Source organism: Phoenix dactylifera, chromosome 6 (assembly GCF_009389715.1).
Source record: "Phoenix dactylifera cultivar Barhee BC4 chromosome 6, palm_55x_up_171113_PBpolish2nd_filt_p, whole genome shotgun sequence".
NCBI lineage: Eukaryota > Viridiplantae > Streptophyta > Magnoliopsida > Arecales > Arecaceae > Phoenix > Phoenix dactylifera.
Genome location: NC_052397.1, coordinates 3,366,896 through 3,377,954, shown reverse-complemented (window position 1 = coordinate 3,377,954; position 11,059 = coordinate 3,366,896). Strand labels below are relative to the sequence as shown.

Sequence of the window (11,059 nt, the reverse complement as noted above, 5' to 3'; positions counted from 1 at the left end):
CTGCAATTGATTCATGTTCAGTCTTTACTTGCAAAGTTAGATGAACAGCAGAACCATCTACATTGTTTCAAGAAGCGAAAAGGTTTCAGGCTTGGGTCCAGTAAGTACTCTAATTCTATGCCAGGCTTTCAAATTTGATGTGCCAAGCTTTCTCACTCACAGAGACATGCACCTTAACTGTTGGCACCTTAACAACCTCCATGGCTGTCTCTGATATCCCACCAACAAGAGGCCATGCAGCCCAACCCATGCACAGTCACGTATTGCGTTGGGTCTGAATCCGGACCCCAATATCATTCACAGGGTAGAGGGGTGAAGAAATTGAGATCATTACTTGAGAATGGTACACGGGGTGGTGTTGGATCCAAACAGCACACCTAAATGAGCAGCGTTCAGCTAATATAACACAAGACTGTCCAAATGGATCTCTCTGATAGCTAGTAATCGTGCACCTTTTTATCATATCCTTTCAGCATTTATTCCTGTTGAGAGATGGCTGCTCTTTGTCAAAACAAAACAAGCTTTTCTTGCATTCTTCCTCGTCGATCTCGTAAAAAAAAATTTCAGGTTCTTCCATCTTTCTCCTGAGAAGTACTCCCTGATACGAGGCCCCCATCTTTGCAGAATCTCGAGAAAGATCAAATATATACACCTTTACTTCCGCATAGAAAAGCTTTTTTTCATATTTCAAATCCATGACTTTAAAAGTCATAATGGATCAACCTTACACCAAATTCGGTAGTCTCATAATAGGCCATATGGATGTTTTGCTGTAATATAAAAAATTGTTGATATTATCATGATACAGAGACTACCATTTAGTCAAGAAATGGCTCAAGTGTCAACACCATTATTGAATACAGCATCCATGGAAAGATGAGCCTTCACAGATTCTAGGTATGAAAGGTACTACATAAATTATCAGGTCCATTAAATCCCCTCACAAAAGTCTAAACCGACAGCTCATCTGATTCAAGCATTTGCAGGAAGGACAAGGACAGGTTGAGTCATTCACCCGTGAAACAGCGAAGCCCACCTTTTTGTCTACTCAGAATTCAGCCTCTGGACATCTACCAACCGATACAGATCCCCACGGCGCTGCTTTTGAAGTGGAAGGTTTGACCTGCATTGAGTGTGACATATAAAACAACATATGAGGAGCCATAACTTTCAAAGCTATCGCAAGACGCTTGAAATTCAAAATATTGTCTAAAGAGAAATGCCAGAGGGATGGATAAAATCAAATGGCAGTCTCTTATTACGTATCTTTCTGATTGTTAAAATTGCATTGAAACATCTGGTGATTTTCTTAATATTAAAGGAGAATTGAGGTTTCATTAAATCATTTTTTTCACTGACATTCCAAATATATTATACTAAGTTATACCATTTATTTTTCACCGTAATCTTTATATTACCAAAAAATGATGCGCGCAAAGTGATACAAGCAAACAAAGAACCATGTCATGGTAGCTGCATACAACTCCACATGCTTATGTAAAACAATTCGATTTATTAATCGTTAGCTTGTGTTTGGTTGATTTGTGAATGCAACTTAAATCATTCACATGAATGAAATTCAAATTATTTTATGTTTCAATCTAATTCACATTGATAATTCCAGAACTACTTCATGCTTTAATCAGATTTGAGACAAAATCTGAATAATAAATCTTATGATTCTGAAAACTTTCACTTAAAAAATAATAAACCTCTCAGAGAATAGACTACCTTCTAAGCTCAATTAACGAATAATCAATCTCGTCTACAATGATTGCCTCCTCATGCTCAGTGGTTGCAATCACTTCTCCAAACTGTCAACCGAATGGGACAGACAAGCAACAATGTGTTAGTTTCAAGAATTTGACAATTTAAGCACAGTAGATTCCGATATTTTGGAAGAAAAAGACAAATCTAGCAGATCAAAGATGTTAAGCGTGATCTGCGCAACATCAATGGACATAGTCTTCTTCAAGAAGTACTTTGAAAAAGTAGCTTGAGATTTTAGGTTTCCACTTACAGGTCCAACGAGTGTGGAATGACCCCAAGCAACGTAACCAGAACTACTATCACGAGCAGGGGAACAAGTAGCCACAAATAACTGAAAGAAAAATCAGAGCATTTCTTTAATATGCTTGGGCAATTATTTGGACAATTTGCCGCAAATAAAAACTCACCATTACTTTTATGTAATACACTAAAAGAAAACATCATAGAGTCCATTCAGGTTATTCATATTTAAAATTAGAGCAATTCTTTAATATTGATAGGCATATTTAGTCATTTACAATTTTCTCAAAAAATAGTTAAAAAAAGGGACAAATTTCCAAATCTTTTTATAAGATGCATGTGATGCACTTTTGTTAGACTTAAATATAAATCAGTCACTGACTGTAAAGATTAAAAGACAGGTTCTTCCAAAGGTAGAGTTTACTTTGCCATAAAGATAGATGGTGAACCAAACAAAGATCTTAGTAAAGGATGGAAAACAAACTAGAAAGAAAGTAATGGACCCAAATTCAAAATATCTGCAGTAGGGTGGCAATTAAAAGTGACTTCAACAATATGCAGGCCATAGAGATTCATATACCTGATTATCAGCAGCCCTGGAAAGAAAATAGAAACTCATCAGCGAACTTAGGAATGTAAACAGAAGAAATAGAAATATCTACTAGATTTAATTTATACATGAGCTGCAATAAGACATGCTTGCACACCATAGCATACTGAAAATCTAGGAAGGATACAGGCCTTGTAGGTCATTCGGCAGGCACCTTTATGACTGAAGATGCCTTGGCTAGAATGTAAAACTCACTGTCTGGCCAAGAACTGGAGAGAAATAATATCCCAAAGTCCAATAGATTGTACCTAGCTACATATAGATGGTAAGGATATGCTGCTTGAGGTATGTATGCTCAAGCATACAAGAGATATGCCCTCTCCTATGACTTCATAGTCTTAACTCTAAGTTTTGTTTCCGTGATAGCACAATATTATATTTCATGCATGGTTCGCTATACCTATCCATACCGTCTTGTACCATCATATTGTACCCTACCCACAAGATACTGGTACAGTACTGAGATTCAATATGGCACAAGGGCCATACCAACATGTATTGAGTGGAATCAACCGGCTCCATATGATTTCATGTTGTACTAACCCATAGCACCCGGTTTCAAGTAGAAATGTGGACGGGCATAAGAAAAAGTCTCCCAACCTTGTGCCAATATAAGGGTTGTACCATTTTATACCAGAAGCATCATACCATATTGGTAAGGTACTAGTATAGTACTCAGTATCAGTATACCAAACCTTGTTATCATGTTCTCAGCTTAGTTCTTGGCTTCCTGCAAATGAGTACTAAATTCCTATTTAACCAATCACACTCAAAAGCATCACATGACCGTCAGTCAAAGGATCCTAATACCAAGGCAAGTCATTCATACACAAACGTGAATATATATGCAGGGAGATGGTTGCATGCTTTCTTTTCTTCTTCTCCCCCTTGCACGTGCATGTGCGGTGGGAGGTTGGGGGTAGCCGTGGTTGGGATTTTGGTAGATGTCGCTTCTGATTATAGTTGTTCCAATGGATATATTTATCTATACTTAAACAAATAGTTTAAGATATAAAAGAGTAATGGCTCATGGTCGTCACAACCTCTCAACAAAATTATTGCAAAAACAGGAAGGAAAAGAAAAATTGCAATCACAGAATACTGATGTAAAACACTAGTTCAAGTCCTGAAAGATGCAGCATTACCTTGCCCTTTGTAGCAATTCCCAATGCAATGGACCAGTAGTCATGTTAAATGCCCCAGGATAGCACAGCAAATGAGCACCTAAAGTCAAAAGTGCCAGTCGTCCAAGGATCAGTAAATGCTTGAAATGTGAGACCATCAAGCATGAAAAAAAGCATCAGGCAATTTAAGGCATGATACTTGTGATCAAAAGAAATTTTATAATAAGAGAATGAACAGAGAACAAAAATAGGAAAACAGCATGATCATGCAGTAATATTATAATTAATGTGGATAGCCATTGTGTCAGAGTATCTAACCTATAACCTTTTCAGAAAGAATAAAGTTTCTTATACTAAAGAAGCATTACTAGCCAGAAACAGAGAAGTATGAGATACATTACTAACAAAGCATGATAAAACAAACAAAAAATACTTACTAACAACTATCCTTATTTATAACTACTAATAACTGGTTGGCTATGCTAGTCACAACCCAGAAATTTAGGGATGGTGGGATATTTTCATATAGAGATACCTTGCCAGCTGTCATCCGATCCAAGAAAATAAAGTGAATAGTTCGAAGAATCTATATGTATCAAATAGTATGGAAATTCTGCATCCTATTATAGATGGGCCCAAGATAAGCGTATTCTTACATATGAAAACCCATGAATTTAACCAAACTGTTAATCACATGATTTTTACATTGCAAAATCTCTACTGGATAATCCTCTCTAGATCCAGAAAGATTAGTAGCACTTACCATGCACAAATTTGGAAAGGCTAGCTAAAGAAGTCATTAAGGGATACTGCTTTCCAATTTGAAGCATTGAAGTTCACAAAGAACATCAATGAAATAATATAAAGCCACAGATTCCAATAGATAGTGAAGGCTGGCATTGCTATGAAATCTAATATCTGATTTTTCAAGTAAAGTTCCCAATTACAGAAAGAATAAAGGAAAATGTTCCCCCACATGCCTCTAGAATATTTGTTCAAACTACACTTTATGTGTGTGTGTATTTATGTAGAGAGAGAGACATCAAGCTAGACTTGGATACACTCAAGTGGATCTCTACTTAGATCCAATCAAGTTTAGATTGAACAATGGGGATCCCACATCGATGATCCAAGCCATTAGATGTGATCTATATTTCTAAACTCCTTACATATAAAAAATCTTGGAATTTAGAGATCTCTAGTCTTTGCATCAAGTGGTGAAAAAATTGGATAGTCTAAATAACACAAAACAATTTTATGTTTTTTGACCACTTGATGCATAGGCTAGGAGTCTCTCTCCAAATTATATGATTTTTAGTGTGTAAGCAATTTAGAGGTAGTAGATTACATCCACAGCTTGGATCATTGATACGGGATCCCATTATCCGTTCTAAACTAACCGAATCTTAGTGGAGATCCACTTGAGTGTAGCCAAGTCCAAATCTCTCTCTCTCTATATATAAATGTATGTATATAGATATATATGTATATATGTATAAATCTATATATGTATGTATGTATAAATCTATATATGTATGTATGTATAAATCTATATATATCTATGTATGTATAAATCTATATATATCTATGTATGTATAAATCTATATATATCTATGTATGTATAAATCTATATATATCTATGTATGTATAAATCTATATATATATATATATATATATATATATATGTATGTATATGTGTGTGTGTATATATAGATAGATAGATAGATAGATTTGAACTAATGCTTATCAATTACCTCATGAATCACAAATTCAAATTTTAAGCCAAGTTAGGATTTTTTTTCCTTCCAAAGATGATTCCAAGGAGTTCCAAAGTTATGGAAGAACAAAATCCAATCAGCATCTCTAATGACTTAGGCTAGAAATGATTGAAAATTGTAACTTGTGTTTTCCTAGTGAATGATTCTCTGAAATGTCGACAACTTTATAATTAATTATTTTCCACACAAAGTACTTCCAGAAATTCAAAATACAAAAAAAGCACATTGATTCATTTATTTGCATGAAGAAATCAAGTTACAAATTGAAAGCACATACACATTGCAAATATATGAATGGAAAATACCTCTTGCTGCATATAACATTGCTAGTTCCTGAAAACGGATGTCATAACATATACCTATACCAATACGTCCGACATCTGCAACCACAAATCAGAATCAATCTGCAGCAGAGATTTAAGGTTAAGCAGGTGTATACATATTTAGATGATTATATTTCTTACTAGAAAAGGAAATAAAAGGAAAAAAAGAAAAGGAAGACTACAGAATTAAAACTTATGATTCAGAATATCAAATTATTAGAATCTCTACTACCGGCACTAAAAAATAGGACAAAGCAATATAATGAACAGTATATCTTAAAAGGAATTAAAAAAGGTGACAAGCAATTATATGCAAATATAATATTACAGAATACCCAAAATGGAATAGAAAGGTAAAATTTGCTGCAACAATCAAGTGGGTGCTAATGTGAAAAATTGTGTAGATAGCGAAATGGGGCAGCACAAATGTTGTAGAATTTCCATCAAGCTTGTGCTAGGTGGATGGATAGTATTTGAATTCTCAAAGCTCTTGGGTTTTTGCATTTGCATGGTCTCGAAAATGCTATAAACTGAGAACTTGAGATAGCAACAGGTTAAACAGCCAAGTGTCGTGCATAATTTGATTATGTAGGTGCTAGTAATCAATGTGAATAATTTTGACAGTTTGACTTGATTTGGTTATGACTTGCTCAGTTCATTGCTACAGATAAGGCATTCATTATGATCTTAACATTATTATTATATTCATTAAAAGTAGATTGCAAGTCGTTAGAACAAGATGTTTAAGTTATGTGACTTGAAGACACTACACACTGCCAGAGTTACTTCTGGTGCTATTGCTCATTATCCCTCGGCAATCCAGTATAATGCATCCAAATCACAGATCATACCAGAAATGCTTCCGGCAATGGTGTAATTTCTAGAGGTTAGAAGCTCATCCCTGAGTTTAAAAACAAACTACATTTTAGAGACAAGATATTTAATGTGTGATGTTGTGAACATATTTGAATTTTCATAATTCGACTGATTGTGCAAGATTGGATAATCATTCATAATAGTGTGAAAATGCATGGAGAAGGGGGAGGAAGCATAATACCACAAACAAGCTAAAATCCATTCAACTTCATTTGTATTTTTTCACGATGAACTTTCCACCTTAGGAAAGCTATGGTCCTAACTCAATGGAGACTTGTATTTGAGTGGGATAGTCAAAACAAGTTCAGCAAAAAAGCAGGAAAAAGGAGTTGGATGAAAAGTCTAATGAAAGATCAAAATCACAAGCATCCCATTGATAGGATCAAATCTCAAGACATAGATTGATAAGGCCAAACCCATACGCAAGAAATGTCTTGTTAGTTGGATTATAATAAGTGACTGTGTAAGATTTTTATGGACCATGATGCCCCGTTTGCTATCATATATACTGTAGAGGTTCAGACTTAACACTCATAATTTGCAATGCAAATCAAGAATTATCAGATTTATCTATATTGAGCTACTTTAATCATGTTGTAAACTAAAACCCTTCTACACATGAACTTAACTATTCGAACAGATTGCTAAACTTCTTCGCTTTATGTGGACAGCATAAAAAACCCTTGCAAGTTACCGCAAGCACCTGATAAGCAATAACATGGTTTACGATTCTGATTAATGAGATGCAACATATATTTCAAATATATTAACTACATAAGAGTGGTATACTTGTTGGTGACATTAGTATATGACATTTTTATCTTAGGATGCATCCCTCGTGCAAGATGTGGACTCCTTATCAAATTGGTAATAATGCACCACATAATTTCAAACCTGTATCTACAATGGTAGGGTGCTGCCCAGCAGTAAGAGTCTTCGATTCCTTGAAGGTAATCTTTCCTGGAATATCAATGTCAAAAAGATGTATCTGTGTTTCATAAAATGCATTTCATCAGATATGAGTCCATAAAATTTTATCATGCAGGATATTTTTGCAGGAGAAACAAGAGATAATGAAACAAATGCTCAATATGAACCATACATATCTTTGAAAATGAAGAACAATGCAAATTCTACAATGTGGTTAATATAGAATTGCCATTTAATAAATTTTTATTGGCATCAAATATAGATGTCCACGGGGAAAGATATAGCTTGTTGAAGAACCCTAAAAGAATCACAAGCTTATCCTAAGTTTTGTATACTAAAATTAAAACTAAAATCTATAACCACACTTTCAGAGTTATAAGAATTTTTTATGTCTACGACATAGCAAACTTATCGACTTATATGAGATGCAGCCAACGTCAGAACCGTTCATGTATTGCACCTTCCTGTGTTTTCCCTTGAGCTTCCCATCTGCACCAAAGACACAACATGTGTTGTACAAACAATCACCCGAGCGTTCTGGTATAGATCCACCAACAATTGTAATCTGCAGATTCCGAGCAACTTCTGACAGCATTGAAAATGAGGGAGATGCATCACCACCAGCTTCAATATCCTCAGCATATATTGGAAAGCTATCATTGGAGTAGGGACTATTCCATATTTCCTGATATAAATGATACCAAACAATGTTATAAGGAAAAATTCTCACCACAAGCTGAGGAAATTTTTTTTTGATGAAGAAAAGAAATGCAGATTAAATTGTGATTATCATAATGAGTAAAAACAAGAAATAATAATTTTTCCATTATATACAGCTGTCAAAATAAATTTTCCACAGTAGAACATATATTATGCATGTACTTGGTCACCTATAAATCTTTCTAATTTTAATGACCTTAAAGTTGATAAGAATTATTATAATTAAAAAAATTAAATCAAGAAGCTCCATATATTAAAGAATTTTTTTATCTATCAAAATGGAAAAGGAACAAGCTTACAACTAAATTTGATGGGGCTTTCTGAAGTAGGTTCTCTGTATGTTTGGAGATCTCTTGGATTATGACATGTATATCAAGTTCTATCTTTTGTTGCCAGCCATTTGTGTGGAACTTTTCTCATTTCTTCATTTGTGCTGAATTTCCAAAGCATTTTGTCAAGACTGGCAGGTTAAACTCAAATTCACTGAATTTCATAGTAATTCAGATGAGTCAAATTTTTGCATAGATTTTACCATGCTAGCCTCAATGAGCCCGTGTTGCAGTGTCTCGTAGTCCACATGGGCCATGGGCCAAGTCCGCTCGGATACTATTTGTCACAACCTAGTTTCTCACCCAAAAAGATTAGCTGAAAGATATTATTTAAATTTCTTAGTCTTATATAAGTACCCAAGATCTACCCAGTGCATAGCTGATTGGAGACTGAGTACACGCTTGCACAGATCCTCACATATGTTTAAGTTGAGTGAAAAATAAATTGATATTTACACTCAAAAGAATGTGAAGAATGATTTAAATTTTTGATCTATCTATCTATCAATATAATTTTTTCATTTCTTCATTTGTGCTACAATTGCAAAGCCTTTTGTCAACACTAACAGGTTAAACTTAGATTTTGCCATTTTGAGAGAATTGCAGCACTAAATTCCATAGTAATTTAGATGAGCCAAATTTTTGGCGTAGGTTTCACCATCCTAGAAGACATTTAGATTATCATATGTCTAAGTTGTTTCGTGAAAAATAAACTGATACTTAGACTCAAAACAACCTGAAGATCTATTTATCTATCTATCTATCTAAACCACCAAAACGGTATTCATAAAGGTCCAAAACCATAAAATGTACTTTCAAAATAATGTCAATTAAATTATCTGGACCTATTTTCCTTCACTTTTTTTCCCTTTTTCACTGTTTTTCATTTTTTCTATTTTGTGGTTTAACTTGACAAAACTGGAGTTGAAACTTACAAAATTGCCAAAACTGCCAGAACCAAAACTCTTTTGGCTTACTAAAACTAAAAATGACTTCCCACTTCTTTATTGTCCAGTAGGCATTGCAAATGCATGCACAAAATCAGATATTGTTTTTTTGTTTGGCTTATCATGCTTCGTGAGGATTTTAGTGTTTGAAATGCTAAATTTATAGCTCTGAGCTAAAGGCATCAATTGAAGTACCAAACTTCAGTTTAAAAAGTGAAGTGACACTTCAAATGCTGAATTCATTGTCTTGGCATTGCCGAGACAAATGAAAACTATACCTTAAAACTTTGATCTCCATGCTTTCATAGATGGAGCCAGAAATGCTTTCGTGACATTGAGATTTCATGTGAAATGTCTGCACAGCTAATGCTGACTTCTTGTACTGCTCCTCGATCTAGCAACTTGTAAGTTGTAAGGTGACAGGCAAAAAGGTAGCAATACAAAAGATAGAAATCAGCTTTGCAGGTTTTTTTCGCACGAGCATCACACTGAATTCAAGACACTAAAACGGGCATTTCAAAGCTGAGTTCGTTATCAGTGACTTGGTGTTTCTGATGAAAGAAATGATTACTTTTTTTACAAAAATAGTGTGACTAAATGTTATTATCACCAGAGCAGAAGACCAGATAAAAATATTTCATTTTTAAAGAGAAATCCATTACAAGGATCTGGGAACAGATTAATAGAACCTACAGGCAAGAGAACGAGCTTTGCCCCCTTTCCGGCGGCCTCCTCGATCGCCTTGCGAGCGTGGGCGATGTTCCTCTCCTTGTCCGCAGTCACCGCCAATTGGCAAAGAGCGATTTTAAACTGCCAAAAAAGGGGGAAAGATCAAACTTTTGATCAAAACCAGAGCGGGAATCGAGGAGGCGGAACAGAAGTACCGCACCTTGGAGACCGGGGGAGTGGGAAGCTGGAGGGCAGGCGGAACCCTAGCTTCCTCGGGCTTGTAGGCGGACGCCATGGCGGAAAAGGCGGCGTTGAGGGTCCGGCGAGTCGGCGGCGGCGGCGGCCTCCTCGCCGGGATCCGATTAGAATTGGGGGAAGGGAAGAGGAGAGGTTTGAGAGTGAGGTGAGAAGTGGGGAAGAGATCGGTGGCGAGGAAAGCGGCGGATGACGAGAGGAAGCCGAGTCCTGCTCTCATCGCTCGAAGGGAAGGGTTGGGGAGGGAGAGAAATAGCCAAATAGGGCGGGGGTGGCGTGAAGGCGACGTGTGGTGAGATCCCCCGCGGAGAAATTTAAGTACTTAGGTCGAACGAAGAATTTTTTTATTAAAATATTTTATCCAAAAAAAGCTGTTACACGATGTTTGGAAAAATATTTGTTATATATTTAATTGATCATGAATTTCAGAATAGCTTTCGTTAAGAAATTACTTTTATTTAGTTAAATATTTATTTTTTAAAAAAATG

General features: G+C 35.5%; 1 protein-coding gene across 1 annotated transcript; it reads right to left on the bottom strand.

Moving 5' to 3' along the window:
- Positions 1 to 700: 700 nt before the first annotated feature.
- LOC103712796 (omega-amidase, chloroplastic) lies at positions 701 to 10,853 on the bottom strand. The gene is made up of 10 exons (XM_008799425.4): positions 10,537 to 10,853; positions 10,341 to 10,457; positions 8,112 to 8,336; positions 7,616 to 7,709; positions 5,828 to 5,902; positions 3,766 to 3,844; positions 2,591 to 2,606; positions 2,021 to 2,101; positions 1,732 to 1,814; positions 701 to 1,123 (listed from the first exon to the last, which is right to left on the bottom strand). The coding sequence occupies exons 1-10, from the start codon at positions 10,789 to 10,791 to the stop codon at positions 1,045 to 1,047; spliced, it is 1,104 nt and encodes a 367-aa protein (XP_008797647.1). The 5' UTR covers positions 10,792 to 10,853; the 3' UTR covers positions 701 to 1,044.
- Positions 10,854 to 11,059: the final 206 nt, after the last annotated feature.

Coding starts and splice junctions, on each gene's coding strand:
- LOC103712796 (XM_008799425.4), bottom strand. CDS start 10,791: ATGAGAGCAGGACTCGGCTTCCTCTCGTCATCCGCCGCTTTCCTCGCC. Junction 7,710..8,111: donor TCAAGGGAAAACACAGGAAG/GTGCAATACATG, acceptor TATGAAACACAG/ATACATCTTTTTGACATTGA. Junction 1,815..2,020: donor ATTCCACACTCGTTGGACCT/GTAAGTGGAAAC, acceptor TTCGGTTGACAG/TTTGGAGAAGTGATTGCAAC.